Source organism: Halictus rubicundus, chromosome 7, assembly GCF_050948215.1.
Source record: "Halictus rubicundus isolate RS-2024b chromosome 7, iyHalRubi1_principal, whole genome shotgun sequence".
NCBI lineage: Eukaryota > Metazoa > Arthropoda > Insecta > Hymenoptera > Halictidae > Halictus > Halictus rubicundus.
The window spans coordinates 4083197-4105104 of NC_135155.1; the positions used below are offsets into that span (position 1 = coordinate 4083197).

General features: G+C 34.5%; 3 protein-coding genes across 5 annotated transcripts; 2 read left to right on the forward strand and 1 right to left on the reverse strand.

The window, feature by feature from the left end:
* Positions 1-84: 84 nt before the first annotated feature.
* On the forward strand, positions 85-1899 carry LOC143355854 (cyclin-dependent kinase 20). The gene is made up of 5 exons (XM_076791019.1): positions 85-314; positions 418-606; positions 736-972; positions 1442-1669; positions 1744-1899. The coding sequence occupies exons 1-5, from the start codon at positions 129-131 to the stop codon at positions 1897-1899; spliced, it is 996 nt and encodes a 331-aa protein (XP_076647134.1). The 5' UTR covers positions 85-128.
* Positions 1900-2063: 164 nt separating this feature from the next.
* Mrpl37 (mitochondrial ribosomal protein L37) lies at positions 2064-4550 on the reverse strand. Of its 3 annotated transcripts, none has more exons than XM_076791018.1 (7): positions 4419-4550; positions 3910-4095; positions 3271-3474; positions 3037-3156; positions 2847-2953; positions 2564-2743; positions 2064-2492 (listed from the first exon to the last, which is right to left on the reverse strand). In XM_076791018.1, exons 2-7 carry the CDS (start codon positions 4083-4085, stop codon positions 2071-2073), a joined length of 1209 nt encoding a protein of 402 aa, XP_076647133.1. In that variant the 5' UTR covers positions 4086-4095; positions 4419-4550; the 3' UTR covers positions 2064-2070. The 3 variants fall into 3 exon arrangements, with proteins under 3 accessions (XP_076647133.1, XP_076647131.1, XP_076647132.1); XM_076791016.1 differs by lacking the exon at positions 4419-4550 and adding an exon at positions 4256-4412; XM_076791017.1 differs by lacking the exon at positions 4419-4550 and adding an exon at positions 4267-4410.
* A 456-nt stretch (positions 4551-5006) lies between these two features.
* Positions 5007-19741, forward strand: LOC143355598 (uncharacterized). Its single transcript, XM_076790558.1, has 18 exons — positions 5007-5539; positions 5918-6044; positions 6607-6730; positions 6863-6942; positions 7053-7228; positions 7444-7649; positions 7835-8113; positions 11696-11968; positions 13338-13552; positions 14483-14622; positions 14676-14920; positions 15791-15962; positions 16080-16245; positions 16328-16620; positions 16742-16845; positions 16967-17271; positions 17345-17668; positions 17760-19741. The coding sequence occupies exons 1-18, from the start codon at positions 5411-5413 to the stop codon at positions 18158-18160; spliced, it is 3759 nt and encodes a 1252-aa protein (XP_076646673.1). The 5' UTR covers positions 5007-5410; the 3' UTR covers positions 18161-19741.
* Positions 19742-21908: the final 2167 nt, after the last annotated feature.

Consider the following 21908-nt stretch of genomic DNA (forward strand, 5'->3'; position numbering starts at 1 on the left):
ATTTGATTCGATTTTCTGTACGATTTTGTAATTGACAAAATTTTTAAATGTAATCTCTTATAAGGTAAAAAGTTAAAAAGAGAAATATACATACATAATATTAGTGACAGAATATTTTAATTCTAAACATGGACAGATATGTGATCATTGAAAAAATTGGTGAGGGTGCACAGGGAATAGTTTTAAAAGCATATGATCCAGTAGCAGATAAAAATGTAGCATTAAAGAAATTGCTTTTAAAAAATATTGAAAATAGTATATCAACATCTATTATGCGTGAGATGAAAATTTTACAACAATTAAAACATCGTAATGTATGATGATTCTTTAAATTTTTAATTCATTAACTTTGTACTAATATGTCTTTACTACTCTTTAAAAATTTCAATTACATATAGAAAAATTAATTTAATACAGATTATAAAACTGCTAGATGCTTTTCCTGTTGGACTAGATTTTATAATGGTTTTCGAGTACATGCCAATAAGTTTATGGGAAATAATAAAGGATAATGAAATAGTATTAACAACAGTTCAAGTAAAAATGTACATAAATATGATCTTAGAGGGTATTGCTTATGTACACGATAAAAATATAATACATAGGGTATGAAATCCTGATTATCTTTCTATTAAAATCATTAGTAATTGTCATTATTTCATCTTATTGTTAGTTTAGTATAATTTCTGGAAGTATTCTTATTAAATTTCTCAATCATAAAACGATGTTCCTTAGGATTTAAAACCTGCAAATTTATTAATAAATGAAAAAGGTATTCTAAAGATAGCTGACTTCGGTTTGGGAAGATTAATGTGGACAGATATGTGTAGACCATATTCTCATCAAATTGCTACTAGATGGTACAGAGCACCTGAATTATTATACGGAGCTAAATATTACACCGCTGCTATTGATATGTGGTCTATTGGTTGCATTTTTGGTGAACTACTAAATAAATCACCTTTATTTCCAGTAAGATTCAATGCATTTAGAATTTTCAAGGGGATTGCATAGTTCCAGAAATTGCTTATTTAAGATTGACGGGCTTTCGATTTTGAGAAAAGCGAGTTTAAACTTTGCCCTACGTTAAGAAGTATGAAGGAGAAACATATTACAAGATGTCGTGGTGGTGCTGGTAAGACCCCTGGCTATTACGCTAGACGTCTCGAGTTCGAATCTATGCATAGTGTTTTATGTTTTTCTTTTTTAAATATATACTTTTAATGCTAACCAACTTTTGTTTTATTGCCACAGAGCAAACTCTAATCTCGCTTTTTTCAAAATCGAAAGCCCACTAAGCAAAAAACAAGCAGGATTTTTCAGTAATGGGTATATACTACAAAGTCTATATGGTCTCGTTCAAAAAGCAATTTCCAGAAACTTACTGTCTTGTTGTTAGATCGAATCTTATGGAAACTCTAAACATATATTGTACTCGTAGGGAGAAACAGATATCGAGCAATTGGCAATAGTGTTGAAATATTTGGGATCACCTACAACAGAAACTTGGCCTGAATTGAGTACACTGCCTGATTATAATAAAATTACATTTCCATATCATGTAGGATTATCATGGGAAGATATCATTGAAGATGCTCAACCTGAAGCTATTGACCTTCTCAGTAAAATACTTATTTATAATTCATCAAACCGTTTGAAAGCTAGCGAGGTAAGTAACGCAGCTAATGTAAGAAACATATCTAATGATTGGAAATAGCTCTAATTAAATCATTTTTGCTTCAGGCATTACGTCATGTATATTTTTATACCAAACCTTATCCTTCATTGCAAAATTTAATAAAACCATCAAATAATCATCGCAATCAAATAAAACAAAAAGAAATTATTATAAATACACAAGTTACAACGCTTTTTGAAAATTTATTAGCTATTGGATAGTGTGTTTATGATAGAAAAGAAGAAATTTTAATGGTCAAAGATTGAAGTACAAAACATTAATTTTACAATGATATTGAACGTAATTTAGTAAACTTTTCATAGGTATAGCGTTACGAATTTACTCATTTTGTTTTAGTAACATTCATTTATTAATAACAAGTTATTTGTCACCTATTTATTCTTATAAAATGCAAGAAATCTTTTAAATACTTCATTATTGTATCCTTCAACACAGGGTTTTCCATTTTCATATTTGGCTTTCTCATATAATTTATATGTTGGTGCAGACCACCAAAAATTTTTAATCCCTTCTGTGCCATCAATATCTAATGTATTCAGTTGATACACGGAGAAATGAAAATTCTGTCCATCCGACTGAATACACTGTACAACAACAGGCTCTGACAATTCTTTTACATCTAACCCAAACTTTTGTTGAGCACAAATTGTTGCTGCTGTAAATGATTCTACCAATGAACGTGCGTGAATTTGATTTTCAGTAACTGGCAATTCTGTTATATTTTTCACTTCTTCTGGATCATGGTTTATAAAAATTGTGTGAATATTCTTCATTACAGAAGTTGCGGTAATTGCTACAAAAAATAATACAATGCATTTAATTTTTTAAAAGGTATGTAATAAGCAATTTTCAAATAAAACTTACGGTATGTAATTTTAGTGTCGTAACTATTTGTTTTCGTTAAACCAATAGCCCAATGTAATGGGGAAAGATCGGGCAGGTCATTTTCAATATTTGTGTTTGCATCAGCTATTGGTGTCAATGGCGTTAATGACGTTATTAGATCCATTTTTAAACAAAAATTTAGAAGATTCGATTCCTTTTCTAAAATCCACGTTCGTAGTGAGAAAATTAATGAATTGCGTTACGTAAAATATTTAGTACAATTTAGTGTATACTTTAGTACTGACTTTATCCAACAACATACCTATGAATGTAGAAAAAATTGCATCATTCACCATTAATCTATTTTGTGCGATATTGAGTCCACATAAAGATTCACATAGTTGTAGAAATTTGTATGATATGTTACGCCTACAAGAAGATCCTACTTTTAAAATGAAGATGTAAATATAACAAAAGTACGAAATAAATAAAATTACATAATGTATACCTACACTTTTCTCGTGCTTGTAATGCCATATACTCTAGGAAACACCCACATTGGTCTTTTAGGGTCTTTTAATTTTGGTAATTTCACTTGTTCCGCATCATATATAGTGGATGTGAAAACAATTCTAAAGCAATAAAAAAGTTATTAAAAACTTTACTGGATATATAATCTGATTTTGATGTAATAGGTTTAACAAAGTTATTACAAATAATGTAGTGTCATCGTTATACCGTTTTACCTTTTTACCAAATCATCTATATGATTTGGAATGTTTGTGACCAAATCTTGTATTTTTGTTGGAAGTTCATCATCGATCTTTAACGTTTTTGTTAATAAGCATGCTTGTGGCACACCTTCATGTAAAACATTGTGATCTTTATATGTCAAACAACTTCTTTCTTTCCAATTTGGATCTATTTTAGGTTTGTTAGATAGCTCAATTCTAATAACATTAAAATAATATATTTTAATTAGAAGGTTTAGAATATTAAAGCATCATAAAATACAGACTACAAAAGAAATATTATTAATGTATCAAGAATATGTTTTGTTTAACATTAAATTAATTTGTCTTGCTTTTAAGTTTATTTAATGCCTCAACATGAAAACAATGTTTTTATGTTTTGTTAGATTAATAAGAAGGTAAATAATGTTCTCTATAAGTTTTATGAAAATATTTGTTATCCTAGTATACTATATGAAGTAGCTAGCACTCTTAACCAGCTCTCTATAATTAGTACTCAGTAATATATATAAAAATTTCTATACTCGTTATCATTGAGTGAAACTAAGGCAAATATATTATTATTGATACTGAGCAAAATAATAGAATAAATAACAATAATTTATAAAATTTATAATACAACTCAGGCATTACTTGTTGGGATTTCCTTGTAGATTTACTATTTCTGATGGATCTCGTACTTCATAACCCATTGATGTTAAAATTTCTTCTGCTTTTGTTACATATATACGTCTTTGTCTCTGTCTTTGCCATAGCAATGCTATTGCTCTACCTATATGTTGCTTGCACAGTACTTGGGTAAACTTCATTGTCACTTATCTGAAACACAATTTTCAGTTTATCTATTAAGAAAGAATTGAATTACCTTTAACTTCGTTTTTAATAATTGATTTCTGATTTTACATTATATTATAATTTGTTATTATTTACTACATCCAAGGCAAATAATGTCAATATTTTAAAAGGCAAGAAAACGTACTACATACTAACTTTACAGGATGAAATTTTGAAATATTGTTATTATTTTCGTAATTCAATATGTAAAAAAGCTTAAAATATTAACTTATATTAGAAATTCATACGCTCCATGCGAGAAATTTATAAATACGTGCATCATATGTAGATCTTAGAATAGTGCATACATATAGAGTTTCCTCCACTAAACAAAAGTTTGTTTACACTGCCGCGGTATAGAACATTTTCATAGAGGTGAAACTCCGGGGTAAGAAATATTGCAAGGTCATTCAATTTTGTATCACCACAGATGAGGACCTCGTGGTCATATACTAGAATGTGAAAAATGAAAAATTTTGAACTCATTGGGAATACGAGCACGGCCAATCGCTATTGCTCTAGTCAAGTATATCATTTCAATATTTCAACACATCAGCATCTTTTTTAATTAATATTTTAAAACTGCTGGAGTGTTGGACCCAACTTTAAAGCACTACACATATGAGACATTAAAATCCGTGTCCCATATGTCTCGCCCTCCTCTTGTAAGACGATTTTTCGACCAATAACGATCCCCTACCATCGTACCCATTGTCGCTATTAGCCGAAGAATCATCTTCGAGTTATTGTCGCATCTAAATAGGCTATATTCCTATACATATTATTTTTAATAAGTAGAATAAAATAGACCAATGAGAGATCGATATCATGTTACGCTATTGCAATGGGGAATGAATAGTATGCTCAAGTTTTTTTATGAAGGTCCGCGTTCCGATTTATTTTGCAATATAATCTTTAGTCGCTACTTCGACACCAGATGTCGCAATTTCCTTGTAATTTCCGCAAGTTCCACGCATGTCCTTCGGTGCAAGAATTTGCATCCCAGCCGTTGCAGACAGCTGATCTGATGATATCCTGACGTTCTACACCGCATATTGTTGATTGTGCAAAAGTGTCCAATTGTGAAAAAACATTTTTAACATTACGTCGTGTTCTTCACATCCGTCCTTAAAAATTTTATGTTAGTCATCGCATGGTAGAACGCCCGAAAACAATGTATCGATGAAATCGTTCGTCAACGTTAGATGGATGTGAAACGTATTGAGAAACACAGAAACAGAAACCTTGTAATTTATTCGTGTCACTTCGATACTCGTTTATTAGATCACAGTAAGCGGTTATGGTATATTTGTCGGCTGTCTGGGGCATGGGAGAGACTAAATCACAGTGCCATAACACAACAAACAGTTCTTCCTCCTTTCTTCAGGAGAATGACGAAGAAGTCGCGTTGTTACCACTCACGAATCAGGTGAGTCGTATCCGTGTTTCCTGCGCCATTGTCTCAATAAATGTATGCCCCAGATTTTCATTAGTATATTACAGCTATAATGTTTAATATTTGTTTGTTGTGCTCGAGACTTTTATAGTCATCGTTTGATTGAATTACAAATCACGCGAATACGTGAGCGTATACCTCGTGACTAAGATTTTTCTTTTATTGCATTTCGAAGAAAAAACGATTGGCATACTACAAAAGTGAAATCATCACAAATAGATATGCGCATGTATAATTATATTCTTCCTTTTTTTAAAAATTCGTTATATTTACATACATCAATAGCACATTCACAATAAACACATTATTTTGCAATATTTATTAATTTTGTAAAATTCATGTTTCTCATAGGTTGGTGGACATACAAGATTGCTCTTACTTAACCAGAACACTATTTGTAAACCACTGAACTCCAGAGAACTTGATTTTTATCAACACATTCCACAAGATATACAAATCTTTGCCCCAAAATTTAAAGGTAAGTTTATCTATAATCATTCTTCATCCTCATTTTACAGCTTTTTTATTCTTTCCTTTGTTACTACTATATGTACTTAAACTTACAAATATTCAGAGATGATGCAATCTTTGATTTAATTCATTTTCGTTTTGATTTTCATAGTCTTTGTAAATGTACTAGGTTAATAAAAAAAATCTTTTCTCTTTTTCTACACTGTGTTCATATTGTGATACATGAATATGTGAATGAAGAAAATCTGGAATGGTTGTAAAACAAAAATGACAATACGTATCTTACTACAGTTTAAACTTTAAGTTTAACATAGTGTTGCCTGTCTTTTAAACACTGACTTTTAGTAGACTATCAGGATTAGAACACTATATAACTTTAAGTTAATATTTATTTAATGTGTGTCAATGTAACTATTCAAAGATGTGAGTAATTGCATATCATTATTTTCAATAAAAAAACAAGACTTTTTTTGGTAACCTATTACAATTGTTTGCGCTGTATAAAATGTTTTTAAAGTGGTACAGATAATATATTTCTGCACTTACTGTTTGTTTCATGAATTTGATAGGTGTTATGCAAACTTCTAATAGTGAAGAAGTGAAATTGGAAAAACGATACAGCCCCAGCTTTAGGGAACAAGACAGTAGGCAAGGACATAGTTCAGCTAAACGAAAGAGAGATGATGTCCTCAGGTATAATCTTTTGAAAAATTATCAAAATAAATTTAAACACATGAAATATTTTAATCTGTATAGGGACTAAATAGTTCTTTATATCACAGCACATGTACTTGACCGACGCGTCTTCCTTTATTCTTCTTTTAGAATGAAAATTCACAGAGAAAACACCTTAGTGGGAATACCAAGGCCAGGAGTGCATTTGGATAACACACCTAATAGACAGTGTATGTACTACATTCTGTACAAGTGACAAGTTATAAAAATTAAAAAAGTTTATATATTTACATTTTATTGTCCATAAATAATTACATCATTCTTTTATACTAAAATACAGATTTTCTATTATTGGAGAATATAACATCGCGATATACGCACCCATGTATACTGGATTTGAAAATGGGGACCAGACAGCACGGTGATGATGCATCTGCTGAGAAACGCAGCCATCAGATTGCAAAATGTGCTGCCAGCACATCAGCCTCGTTAGGTGTACGAATATGTGGAATGCAGGTTTGTTGGTCTACTATTGTTTAATTTGATGTGTTAAACAATTAATAAAATGGAAGATATAGCAACGGTTTTCGTAAAAAATGAAATAAACTTATGAGAGCCCTTAATTTGTAATATACGATGAATGTAGTCACTTAGTAGGATGAAAAGTCACGATGTTAGTAATTGTAGGAAAAATAATCATATTCATATCATAAAAGCAAAAATTATTTTAGGTGTATCAAGCCGATGCCAACCATTATATCAAGCGAGATAAGTATTGGGGTAGAGAACTGAACGAAGAAGGTTTCAAAGCAGCATTATATAGCTTCTTCCATAACGGTTATCGTTTGAGAACGTTAGTTATTGAAAAAGTTGTGTCCCGGTTGGAACAGTTGCGACGCGCGATCGAAAGACAAAGCAGCTATCGATTTTATTCGTGGTAACTACGTATAAATATAAATTATTAGCTTAGAATTAAATAATTAAGTGTGTTCTTATATTTAAAACTTGAAACGTTCAATGCTGACGATGTAAGAGAAGAAGTATTTTCGTTACTTTAAATATTTTAACACAAAATCTTGCATAAAAGACTGACACAGCTAATTGCTTTAAATATTTTCTTAGCTCGTTACTAGTTGTATACGAAGGATATCAAATAAATGATTTTTCGGGGCTGAATCATTCACCGTCCACATTACAAACAGAAGAAGAATCAACCAATTCTAGTTTCGTCGATGACGTTGCGCATAGTTCAGAAGTATGCTACGATGCAGATACAAGTAACAGTTCCACAGACTACAATCTTTCAATTCAGGAGGAAATTAGTCAAGCAACTTTACACAAAGGATTTGGTGAAGCAGCCGCAAGAGGGGCCAAGAATACCGCCATTTTCTATCCCGCAAGGTTTGTGATCAGCTATTTTTATTTTGTTTACTGACCGATTGTAGACTTCGTCGATAATTTTCTACAGATAAGGACAAACACAAGTAATCGGTCGTTCTGTTTCGATTCGACACATTTTTCACCATACAAAGAAAACCTTCATTCTATATCTATTACGCATAAAAATGATCGATTTTTTTAAAGTGTAATGATTTCTCTATTATAATCGACTTAAAATCTTAAAGTTGCAAGTGCCTTTTTCTCGAAAACTAATGGACTAAAATCAAAATTCGATCCAGTGGTTCTCAATAGATCTATTTAACACGTTGACTGCTGAACGTGTTTTGTTGGTTTTGCCTCCAGCGCCGGAGTAAAACATAAGTGTATGTGTATTTTAGTTCATAATACTAAAAACAAAAATATTTTGTGTTGAGTTCAGTTGCTCCGGTCAGATATGACCACCTCCTTGTTAAGGAGATTATCAAAAAGAACAAAAATAAAACTGTAAAACCATTCGCGGATTCGCCTTCATAAGGTGAATCGATTTCATTAATAGTTTAGAACGTTTCACGATGCAACATTATTTAGTTTTCTAATGTTTATGAGAGGAAAGTCGAATGTACATTTCGCTTCGTTATTTACCCCTATTCGAACGTTGCTATCGATTGTAGACTGTTGAATAGATAAACTTATCTGCTCATGACTCGGCACAGAACGACCCAAATTAAATTCCTATCGTTGTGATGCTGTCATATTGATCTCACATAAACTAACGTGTAGATAAAGTTTTCACTTACTTCATACGTTTTTATGAACATTGTTTACACCTCTAGTTCTCGCGCCCAATTTTCTGACGTACTGCGTCTCTTTCAAAAGCTGGCTGGGCTACATTTGTCTCCCCCCCCCCTCTCCGGGCGCTAGAGTGGTTAATTTTCTACTACATACATAATTACTTCGTTCTGTAGCGCGTTCGCCCTTTCATTCAATGATTTACTCATGCACCCAAATCTAATGTATGACAACATTAGGAATCTAATTATTTTTTTCTATTATTCGGCAATTGCGATTACATGCATTTCGTGTACGTTTGTTAACGTCTATAAATTTATCTATCAAATCTATGCGTTTAACCCTCCGATATTTTGAATGAAAACGGGAGCAATAGCTGGTGAAGTATGCATTTAGTGTGCATAGATTTAATTCTTTTATCGTGCATACATTGTTTTTTATCATGGTTTCTAAATGATATCTCTCAGCGCACGTTCTCATGCCGTTGTTTCGATTTTAAGTAAAGTTCGGAATCAAGTTTAATTGAAATACATAGTTTACTATTAATTTTATTTACTGAACGAAAAACAAATTTGACCGAGATCGATAAAATTTAATATAAAGCGAACCTTTATCGATCGCATTTCTAAATACAATATGCTCTATCAGAACATTGGAGGGTTTACTATGAAAGGTAAAAACAGTAAAGTTGTTACAATGACTTTAGTACAATTACCGGCTTATTTCAAACGCTTTTTGTTAACAAATCGGTTTAGAGGAAATATCGCACCCTCAGTACTTTAGCGTACTAACAGGAACAAATCTCTATCAGCATCGATGAGTTTGTAAGATGTATATTTTTAAAATATCTGTAACAGGTTTCTGCTGTTTACAAATCACGTAGCAATGTGTACTTTGCTGACTAGTAGCGAAACATTTACGAACAATTAGGCCATCGGATACAAAATAAGAAATCTTTTGAGGAATCTCGATCTTTAGATCGCGAATCGTCTTGCGGTCAAACGCATGGCTCAGAGCGTTTCCCGAAACTCATGTGTTCGAACGTGCGAAAGTTGAAAGAGATGTGGTTGAACTCGAACGGTTTCTTGTTTTGCTTAGAACTGCGGCTGCATGTACCTACAGAAAATTCTTTTCTATCGTGTAAACAGACGTTTATATGAATAGATGCGTGGCAATCGAGAGTTTTACATCTGCGTGAAAGAAAAGAGATACATACACGTATGATTATTTGTGAACATTGTCCATTAACTTTGTAAGCTCATACGTAATATTTAAGTTGATACACTAATGAATTGACAGTGCGATGTTTTCCTAGTTTAAGCATGTATATTTCTGTGTACCGTCACTTTTTAGAAAACTGCTCTTTATTACGGCCGAACTATAATAAAGCGCGGCAATACCAGTCCCTAATCGAGCCCGATCGGTTTCTTACTAGGGGAGGATCAGAGCTGAAAGTGGTGGATTTCAAAATCCTTTCGTAGGTATACTGTTGCTCATGCGTAGAGTTACAGCTCTACAAAAGTTACTGGGTGCAAATATTTATGAATTAAGGAGAGAGAAAGAGGTTAATGGGACATTTTAAATTGTTTGGGGCAGTCGAGTCACGACCGTGAATATAATACACGACAAAGGACATGAATACAAACATAAATACACGTATACTACACACAGCTATAAGTGCCTAGTTCATTCTCTCCATGAACTCGGAACGATTTGCCTTTTCCTTATTTAGATAGTACAATTTAGTTTTACCATTACACGACGAACCAAACATGAGTATACAAGACGTTCAGTAAGTGGTGGATTTCTCGTGAAAGTGAGTGAGTGAAAGAGAGAGAGAGAGAGAGAGAGAGAGAGAGAGAGAGAGAGAGAGAGAATATCAAAATACAGTTTGTTCCGTTAAATGTCTTCTTTCTGCTTAATGCACAGCACACGTATCATCTCGTGAGAATAGTAAAAAACGAAATGATTTTCGTAATTCTTAGGAAAGATACTGACAGTAATGTCTTTCCTAAGATTGGGAAGCGTGTTTTAAAAAAAACAGAATTTTCATCGAATCTACATACTTTTGACGAATACAGTAACATTCGAGACACAATAAAGACTTCTCGTTAAAATAAGGGAAAGTAAATGGAAACGCAGATAAGGCATGTGTACGCATCAGTTTATCATTGTTGTTGGGACAATAAAGCGTTCTGTGATTACAATTTCACGTGCTCGTTCGAGTAATTTTCATGCAACGATGTCACTGTAAATTAGAAACCTTATTTGCAGAAACCCATCATTTACTTTGCATCCTGTATAGAGAGATATAAACGTTTTCTTTTATTCGAAAATATATGTGACCTGCAGGGCCTGCATGCCCGCGCTACGGTTTGGGCAGTTAAAGGGTTGTTAGTAGATGGTAAGAGGTCATACATTGTACCATGTGGCATCTAAACGACGAAGGTGCGTAAACATTTCATCGCGTGTCGCCTCGTTCGCGCAAGAAAAAAGCAGTAAAAAGAGAAATTCTCGTTGGTCACGGTAAGAATCATTTCGAAAGATCAATTTACTTAGAAATAACAGGCCACCACGTAGGTTCAAAATTTTCCGAAATTCTACGCTACAATTATCGATAAGTAAACGTAGTTCCTCGAGAGAATTTCGAGGACAATTGGGCCTAACGAAAACGCAATGATGTCGTGATCTTTTTACGCACCCCCGTATTTTTTTAATACATTCTAATTACATCCTATTCAGTTATCGCAAGTAAGTAAACAAGGGAACGTTGTTAATAATGATGACTTTTATGTCATGAACTCATAATCATAGCAGCGAGGAGACTGTTTTCGACGAATCTAGCGACAGCTTGATCGACACAGTGCTTCAAACTCCCAGATACGAACAGTGGATGATTTATGGCAGCTCGAACGACGAATTTTGTTTCGAGCAAAGCTCGGATATCGCGGAGGGCACTAGTTCCGACACGGAAGTTAGATCGGATAGCGGACCAAAAAGACAAAGACACGAAAATCGACTGCTTCGTCTTTACGAGAACGAGGAGAGAGTGGAGGAAGATGTCGAGTGCGACAGTATATCGAACAGGTCAGGGGCAGTCCATTTACCAAGTACGATAGTGTCTTGATATACAGTCTTGTTCCGATATAAGGTGAAAGCTCAGGACTGACTTTCGCCGTGTTTCGGGTCACAGTATCTACGCGACTTGATTTTGTTCTCGAATGGGCCGAAAGAAAACACGGAGAATGAGCGAGAGGCTCGAATGTAGCGGCAAACTATAAAGTGGTCGGCCGAGAAGCGATACAATCCTTCCTCGGAAAAGAATGGAATGTTCTTTCATTCTGATACATGTGTATTGTATTCGACTTGACTTTGTTCTCGAATGGACTGAGAGAGAATACGGAGAATGAGCGAGAGGCAGATCATAAAGCAACGTCGCCAGATTAAGACTTGTTTCCCACTCTACTCTTCCCCTTCTACGACGCAATTCCTCTGCTCCTGGCTGCGAGTATCCCCACGATTCCGCCACGGACCAGTCACGTGACGCGATGCGCGAACCCCATTCGCGTTGCGTCTGCGTCTGCGTCGTGACTAACCCGGTAATGGTAAAGAGAGGGTAACTGTATTCCCCCCATTTCCCCTGTATGGCGATACTGCCATAAAGTTGTCGGCCGAGCAACGATATCCTTCCTTGGAAAAGGGTAAAATATGACACATCCTCTCGTTCTGGCACTAAGTGATGCCGAGCGAGTAAATTCAAAAGTGGAAGAGGGGATAGCGATTTCCTTATTTCGGAACAAATATCACCGCCTTATATCGGAATATGACTGTATGTCAAAACTCGAAACTCAAATATGTATCACTTCCAGTAGAGTACACTTAAGCGTCCGCTACTATCCCTCTAAATTCCAAAAAAAAATGGGACCTCGGAATGGGCTTCGAGTGGACCGATTGAAACTCGATTCGTGCCAAGTATCGTGCTGAGTCCTTTCTTCCGTTGAATTTGCAAAAGCCATCTTCTCACTTAATCGCATTCGGTCCAAGTGCGGACGCTTAAATGTACACTACTGTATATCGTCTACAAACACTATTGCTTCATCTTTTGTTGTTCGTATTGAACGTAGGAGTGTTTTTTTTTTTGTTCTCGATCAAGGTTGCTATTGCTGCTGAAGAATTTATTAAAAAGTCCTCAGCCATAGACCATAGACTTTTAAAAATTATGAAATAATCGCCAATAGATAATCCATTAATCGCGATCCATAAAGCATGCAAACCTGTTTTTTCTAATGTTGGAAGTTTAACAAGAGACATGACTTTTGTGATTGACTATAAAAAAGCTTCTTTTTATTCTCTTTAGTGCATTAATTAATAATCAACTATATTACTTTTTTATTTAGTCTCTATTTTTCTATTGTCGTATATGCTACATTATAACAATCAACTATTTTATTCATAGGTACTCGTCTTGTTCTTATCGGACTAAAAATAAGCAAAAAACTCAAGAAGCGCTCGTCGACGTAAGAATGATCGACTTCGCTCATACAACTTTTGTTCACGGCTCGTCAACCGTGGCTTGCAATTCGAGTTCGACAGTGCATCAAGGTCCGGATTGCAGTTTTCTAACAGGTCTTGACAGTTTAAAACGACTTCTCCTTGAAATTTTGACCGAGGGTTGAAGAATAGTCGGAGAAGCTCTACATATTCGTATTTAAACGACGAGAAACATTGAATATTTTCTTAATAATAGAGCAACAGACAAAAATAAAACAAACCACCATCAACCGAAACGATAAGTGGACAAAGTGTTTCGTTTGTGCGAAGGACACTAACAACGAAATTCTGATCCAGAAACGCGATTGGTTTTTTGTGAAACTGATCTGTACATATTTTCACTGTAGAATTTTATGTTGCGAAGTATCATAAGTATGCGAGGTATATATGTATAGAAAACGTACGATGATATCGTGTACATTTTGTGCACGAATTGTGTCTTAAGAGTATTGTATGAGATTCCTAATCCAAAAAAGGAAATATAGAACGAATCTTAAACAAATTTCGGCTTTTTCTATTCCACTCATACCAAGAATTGAAACCTTAGATCTAAGAGTTACAACCCATACGTCTAAAATTTTATTGAATCACAATATCTCGATTCCTATACACCACCTGTGAACGTACAATACTCATAATACAGATACAAGTACACAAACTATTTCTCAGTAGGCTTTTCAAGTCTAGACAACTTAATTGATTGGCCTGTTTAAATGGGTTTTCAAGATATAACAACTTAATTGATCTTGGTGAAGATCAAATTTGCTTTCCAGCATTGGCATATGTTTATCCGGAATAATGTATTCCTGTAAGAATTTTCGAACTTTTAAGGACTTAAGGACGAATTCGAGATTCCTTCTGGCTCCCTTTCTTACAACGACGACTTATAATCTTACAGACTAAACTTCACAGGTCGCTAAATGGAAAAGACTACTTTTCCATTTACCGTATGTCGAGTAATCATTGCGAGAAAAAGGATGTGAATCGGAGAAGAAGTCACCGATTCACGGAGACCAAAGGTGAATCAAGCAAAGGCTCTGATGTTAATAGTTAAACAAATAAGCGAACCAACGCAGGAGGCTCTGATTCAAGGACGACGCGGCGCGTACAATGCTTTCAGCCCAAATCCGTTAGCCCCGGTACTCGACGCTTCATCACGAAGAACGATGGCCAAGAGACGCCTCCACCTAGTAAGTACCTTTCCCACCCTCCACAAGTAACAACAAGCGTTGACATGACTTAGGATGACTTAGGTAGCCTTCCCACAGAAAAGATTATACTGGGCGAGTACTGCTCCTCAATCATCATTCTCAATGAATCCACGTCGAATATCGAAACAGACCGGTTCGAAACTTTCAAGCAAGGCCAACACAGCAGAAGACTATCATGGAGTCCGAAACGAAACGAGCAAAGCAGAATTACAGCAATAGCTTTCCTCGTTGTGCCCTATAGGCGATACGGAGTCGCCAAAGTCAAGAATATAATCCTGTTCGATTAAAGAAGTAGAACAAATATTATTAAAGTTATTTATTATATCACGTAATTCATTATGGAAGTTAACTTCTACCGATGTTATTGGTGTAAGACAAGAATAGTAAATATGTGTGTACGCATTCAATAATTGCAAAGAAAGTAAAACGTTGGTTTAAATTGTGTAAAACTATTGAAATATACTTTCTTTATAGGCATGAATAATAAACCAAGATTAATTTTACTACATTTCGTATTTCTGAAAAATAGGTTTCTATACGTTTTATATCTGTTCATAAATAATATTCACCGTTCAAACATACGCGCCATATACATGTGTAGCCTTCAAATCATACGCAGTAAAAATGAAGTATACAGAATATTCAGTTCTTGCTAATATGCGTAAATCCGCGAACCATCGGTAACATTGGGCGCGACACCGAAATGGTACGGGGACTCTTAGGCCTAGTTCAGACACGGCGGAAACCGCGCGGTGTAAACAGAAAATTACGATGTATAAAACGTCTGTATAAATTTTAAGTCTGTGCTGTCAGTGATGTTTGTGTATATAATGTATAATGTATAGTACAGGATAGTATAGTATAATGCATAGTATGTGATGTGAAGTAAACAAGAACGTGGCGAACGACATTTCTCTTTTTGAGTTAATACCGAAGTATCTATTAAAAAGATACACTGTAAAAAGATAATTAAAGAATCTGTAAGGTTTGCCGTCAATACTGGTACAAATTTATAGTTGTTATATTTCGATTCATTTAGGAAAACTTCTACAATGGCTTTATGAGACACCCGCATTAGGTTATGCAAAGCTGTCACAACATTTGTACTTCTTTTAAAATCACCGAAGATTCGCAATTAAAGTATCTGATCGAAGTACATAATGGAACAACTTAGTGACTTCATATTAATTCCGAAACTCGATAATGTCATACTAATAGATAAGACTGATGGAAGTAATAAATCCATAGATGGAACATTGTGTATTAGTATTCATCATCTAATTTGGTCGTCGCGACAAGAATCGCGACAGGAGCTCTGGGTATAATTTATACAACATTATTTTACATATAATTATGATTATTTGAAAAAGAAGTTCATCAACTTTGGATAGAAATATTTACAAGTCTCTGCAACAATTTTTTAATATATTTTTTAGCTATTGTATCGAAACATTGATCTTGTAGAGAAAAAGATAAATACTCAAAGCCCGGGTGGAAGTATTATATTAAAATGCAAAGATTTCCGGATTCTTCAACTAGATATTAATTCAGTAGATGATTTAATGAGTGTTGCTTTATCCATAGAAAAATTAACCACACAAGGTAAAAAATTGATCTTTCATATAATATAAAAACCAATATTTTATTGCAAACTAGCAAATTTTATTTTTTTGTTTTATTCCAGAACAAACTTTACAATATCCTTTTTTCAATAGACCACAAAGTATCAGTAATATTAATGTACAAATAGAGGACGGATGGACTGCATTTGCTCCTGTCTCTGAGTGGTCCAAATTATTAACTGCACATGCGGATGAATGGCGTATTAGTTATTTAAATAAAGAATACAATGTTTGCAATTCTTATCCTTCTGCTGTTATAGTACCTCGTCATGTAGAAGATAAAGTCATAATATCTTCTGCTAATTTTAGAGATGGTGGAAGATTTCCTGTTCTATGTTACAGGCATGATGGCGGGGTATGATATTAAATAAGTAAACAGAGTAACAATAAAAAGTAACAAAGTAATAAACAAAACTAAATACATTACACATATACATATATATATATATTTACCAAGGTATTAATCAATATTGCAGAGTGTTTTATTGAGAAGTAGCCAACCAATGTGTGGTATTACTGGAAAAAGGTGCAAAGAGGATGAAAGATTGTTAAATGCAGTGCTAGGACCAGGGAGACGTGGGTAAATATAGAATTTTCTCAATTATATAGTAATATTTTAGAGATATCAAAATAAGACTCTATCAATGAAAAATTATTTTCAGCCTTAATCCTGTTATTAATACGTGTTTTTTTTTCAATAGTTATATAGTAGATACAAGGTCTGTTAACCAAGCTCAAAGTTCTAAAGCCAAAGGAGGTGGTACAGAAATGGATGCTGCTTATCCACAATGGCGAAAAGTGCACAAAGCAGTACCACGCCCAAATGATTTAGCAGATAGTTTTTTTAAATTGATAGAAGCTTGTACTGATGTAACATATTCTACTTCTCAGTGGCTCTCAAGACTTGACAATAGTGGATGGTTATCTGCTATACAAAGTGCTTTAAATGCTGCTTGTGTAACTGCTCAATGTCTTCATCAAGAAATTGCAGCTGTATTAGTTCATGGTATGAGATCTACAAAGATTAATCATAATTCTTGTAGTATTTCTTTTAATGATATTTGTTTAATTTTAAACAGGAAATGCTGGTAGAGATTCTACTTTAGTGGTAACGAGTTTAGCTCAAACAATATTAAATCCTGACTGCAGAACAGTGCGCGGTCTTCAGGCTTTAATTGAACGTGAATGGATACAAGCAGGCCATCAATTTTTCAACCGTACACGTCATGGACCATATTATCCAACAAATTCTCAAAATTCAACGCATGGCCCAACGTTTCTTCTCTTCCTCGATTGCCTTTACCAACTACATTATCAATTTCAATTTAGCTTCGAGTTTACAGTAGAATTATTAAGTGAATTATATAACAACGCATATTGTTCTAATTATGGAACATTCCTAGGTATGCATATATCAACACATATCTTTATGTGTATATAATAATGTAATTTTATGTTTATGTTCAATAAATAATTTTTTCATTGATATTTTAGGTAATTCAGAAGCAGAGAGAGTGAGCCTTCGATTATCAGAACGTACCTGTAGTTTATGGTCATACATAAATCAACCAGAAGTATTAGAAAAATGGATCAATCCTTTGTACGAGCCAAATCCTGGAGTTATTTGGCCTAGTGTTGCACCAATTAGTATCCAATTATGGAAAGAACTTTATCTTTCTTGCACAAATATTGCTCCATGGAAAGGTTTACTGTCTTGCATAAAGCAAATAAAACAGAATCATGTGGCAGTAAGAAAAGTTGCTGGTCAATTGCGAATTCAAATCAAACAAGCAATAGAAAAAATACATTTAGATGCTGATGCAACTTGTGAAGTAGAAACTCAGGATGAACATACTTCCATAGAACAGTTAACTCTAGAATCTCAAAGTACCTGATATTTAGGTTATACATATTGAAAGAAGGTACATTTATGTTATAAATCGCATCGTCAACCTACCTTTATTTACAATACAAAATTAGTATATCAAAATTCATCTCTTCACATTTGTTACAAATTTAAACAATCTCATTTGCATTTTATATTTCTCAAAATCCTTTGAACATTTTTATGATAATATTATGTAAATACAAATATATAAATGTAAATATATATAATTACATATGCCATGTCCCATTACATATACCATTGTCGTTTACATTTGCATAGTGTGTGAAAAACTATATACTTGTTCCGTACCAGCCACACATGTACTGGTACATTTTAATTTTCCATTTGTAACATCACTTATTTAATAATCCTTGGATTAACATAACAGAGCATTGAAAGGGGAAACAAATAAAATCCAATTGCTTTTATTTGAACAGTACAGTACATATATTATTATAAGTATATACGACATAAGTAAACAAATGTACATATATACATAGTTACATGTTTATTTTGAAAATAGGTTATTCTTATATTTAAATGCTTTTGTTCAAAATCAATAATTTTTAAGAATGTATAGATAAAATTGTATGGTTATCAGGAAAGAAAATCAATTATTATCACTAATAAAAGGCAGAAGATAAATAAGGGGCGGGGGGGATTAAGCGAGGCAGGTGTTTCTTCACACACAAAAAGACAAACGAATTCAGCAGCCATTGGTTGAGAAAATGCGTGTACAACTAAAAACTAGAATAAAATGCAATAAATTTTAAGGTTCAGATTTATAAAGAATATGAATATATTACAATAATTTTAACGTAAGTATCCGCGCTATCAACGTTAGTAATAAAAGAAAATCCTAAAACTTTGTTACTCCGTGTATATTCAGAGTGAGAAATATGAAAATTATAATTGAATTTCAATTGTTTACCTTTATGAATCCCGATTAAATATTTACGGACAAAGGAAGACTTCTTGTCAATTTAAATCAATTTTCTACAGATTCGAAGAATTTGATTTTGAGTGTCAGTTTCCCTGGATGAGTGTAGATCTAGTCACGAATAGAATTAAAAGAACGTGGACTAAATTCAAACCCACCCAGGGCCACTGACTGATTCAGTTTCTTATCCTTTAACTGATGTAGCATAAATTACAAATTATCAAAACTATATATACTCTGACAGAAATTGAATGAGAAAAGTACGAACTTAGCTACCGACGCTCTCACAGGTAAAATGTAGCGGAATGATGTGCTTGAAAACGGAATTACAGAAGCGCGGGTAGGGGAATCGGGATAAGGGACAGGATTGGTATATAGTACTCCCTACCCTTCCTATGGACAAGCAAACCCTTAGGAAGGAAAAGCCTCTCTCAACGTATTGAAGTGTATGTAAGTATGTACAAAGAAATTCGTAGCAGTTTATATCTCCAAGCTAGCGTCTGTATGACACACTATTTAAAATCATTACGTGTGTTTTTCATAAGATTTTAATTAATTTAAATATCTACGTATAATTCTAAAAAAATCTTATAAGCAATACAATATTGTTTATTTAGAATAAGAACGAAACTGCTGTAAACAACTAAAGGCGTTTAAGTGTACCACGTGATCGTGTCTTAATTGGTTCATTTCGTTTTGAACAGTTTTTATTCCTGTATACTGTATAATGCGTTCGAAAAGTAGTTCTAATACATAATAACATTTATAAAAGATGTAAAACGGATGAGATACTTTAGAGCTGACAAGAGTTGTACAAAAGTAATCATAGACTTTGTTTGCTAAGTTTTTCAAAGATGATTCCTTTTATTGAAAGATTTGCAAAATCACGGACCAACCAGGACACGGCAATGGCGGACGGATTCTGACTCGGCCAATGCCAACGCTACACTCAGTACGACCTGTCGCCGAGTCGGAATCTGTCCGCTGTTGCTGCGCCCTGGTTGGTCAGTGTTTTTCGTTAATAACTCGAGAACATTTTATCACACGAAAAAGTTACTTCAAATGATCTTAGGAATCCTCCTTTCGAGGAAGTACAGCATTTTTTAGATACCCTGTATAGATCAGTGGTCGGAGCACATAAAAACGGAAACGCATAGGCCGTCTCGAAACGGCCGTGGTTAAATACATTACTCTGCGTGCCTCACAAGAAGTCCTCTGACAGGAATGCGGTCGTAAGCCATCCGATTGGATCATTCCATAGGAACTTTCGGTTCTAGCTGAATTATTGGCTAAGGTGTATGACGTCAAAGCCTAACCTTTGGATGTGAGCGAGGACCCCCCTTGCCCCTGTGCCATCACGAGGGACTTCTTGCAAGGCAGGGACAGTACATTGATCACAGTACATGCAACACATCACATACAATACAACAAAACATAGGATATGGGAGAATTAAGCACGAAAATGTTAGTCCATATCAGTCCATATGGACTGTAGATTTATGAGTTCCTGCCGTAAATAGCCCAAGACTCCAACACGTCCCGTCTAAAACTGAAATTAAAGAAGCTCTTTCAAAAGGTTACATACTTAAGCTTCTTTATATAGGTCCCTTAATTCTATTTGTCAGTTAAGATCAGTTAAGATTTTGCCACGAATTTCCTTTGAGAACTTTCTCTTTATATTCTCAACTTAGTCTAAATTTTACAGAGATTATATTAGAATAAATAATTGAAATTTGAAAGTAAATATTGTATTGCATCTGTAGCGTGGCCAGTTGACCACGTGAACATAATTAGATATATATAGTATCGATTAATGGCACGGAGAGGCAAATTTAAATGTAAGACGTAATCGCGTATTTCATACATATGTATTTTATTTGGGCGCGATAGTTTAGAGTAGGTAAAGAAAGACCGGGAGGGTTCCATAGAGATCCTTGACGAAATTCGAGTCGGCGAGACTAATTGCGGAATTTAGAGAAAGTCACGCAGCCTCTTAGAGTAGCTTCTCCAATTCTGCATAAATTAGGGATAGTCGAAGTCTGTAATCAGTTAAGGACAAGAGGTCATAAATTATCAGTCAAGGACCTCTTGGAACTCCCTCGGACCTCTCTCTTGTTCGGTCCCACATGGTCCCACGTCCCTCGTTTTGACGGGCCTTCACCCTCATGCGTACCCCACTCCCGTGCGTGCGCTATTAAGATCCATCCACTACCAATCACCATCAAGCAGCAACCGGAAGACGAGTGATCCGACGAATCAACGCCTAGCCAGAAGATCCCAATTTTCCTATTGGCTAAGGAAGCGAGACGAGAAGGAAGAAGCTAGAAAAAGGATTCGAAGCTCCAGGATGAGACAGAATTCATTGTAGAACTGAGGGAGTCACATCCCAACGAACCACAAATACAATCTACAACAGTTTTTCGCCTTTAACTCTGTGAAGAAAGTTTATTTCTTAATTTCCACGAGCAGAGCGCTTCAGCGCTCCACGGGCACTCGAACCCACTACCAAAATCCCTATTTCACCACACTGCGACGCAACACTATAACATAAGATGTGTCGCGTCGCAGTGTGGTGGAATAGGGACTTTTGTTGTGGGTTCGAGTGCCCATGGAGCGCTGAAGCGCTCTGCTCGTGGAAGTTAACAAATAAACTTTGTACACAGAGTAAATGGCGAAAACTGTTATAGATTTTATTGGTAGTTCTTTGAGATGTAACTCCCTCAGTTCTACAATGAATTCTGTCTCATCCTGGAGCTTCGAATCCTTTTTCTAGCTTCTTCCTTCTCGTCTCGCTTCCTTAGCCAATAGGAAAATT

Excerpts from the sequence above, each read along its gene's own strand:
- LOC143355598 (XM_076790558.1), top strand. The coding sequence starts at position 5,411 with ATGGTATATTTGTCGGCTGTCTGGGGCATGGGAGAGACTAAATCACAG. Across the intron at positions 8,114-11,695 it reads GCCATTTTCTATCCCGCAAG|CAGCGAGGAGACTGTTTTCG; the intron begins GTTTGTGATCAG and ends TCATAATCATAG. Across the intron at positions 16,246-16,327 it reads AGAAAAATTAACCACACAAG|AACAAACTTTACAATATCCT; the intron begins GTAAAAAATTGA and ends GTTTTATTCCAG.
- Mrpl37 (XM_076791018.1), bottom strand. The coding sequence starts at position 4,085 with ATGAAGTTTACCCAAGTACTGTGCAAGCAACATATAGGTAGAGCAATA. Across the intron at positions 3,157-3,270 it reads ATAGATGATTTGGTAAAAAG|AATTGTTTTCACATCCACTA; the intron begins GTAAAACGGTAT and ends TTATTGCTTTAG. Across the intron at positions 2,954-3,036 it reads ATTACAAGCACGAGAAAAGT|GCGTAACATATCATACAAAT; the intron begins GTAGGTATACAT and ends ATCTTCTTGTAG.
- LOC143355854 (XM_076791019.1), top strand. The coding sequence starts at position 129 with ATGGACAGATATGTGATCATTGAAAAAATTGGTGAGGGTGCACAGGGA. Across the intron at positions 315-417 it reads AACAATTAAAACATCGTAAT|ATTATAAAACTGCTAGATGC; the intron begins GTATGATGATTC and ends AATTTAATACAG. Across the intron at positions 607-735 it reads ATAAAAATATAATACATAGG|GATTTAAAACCTGCAAATTT; the intron begins GTATGAAATCCT and ends GATGTTCCTTAG.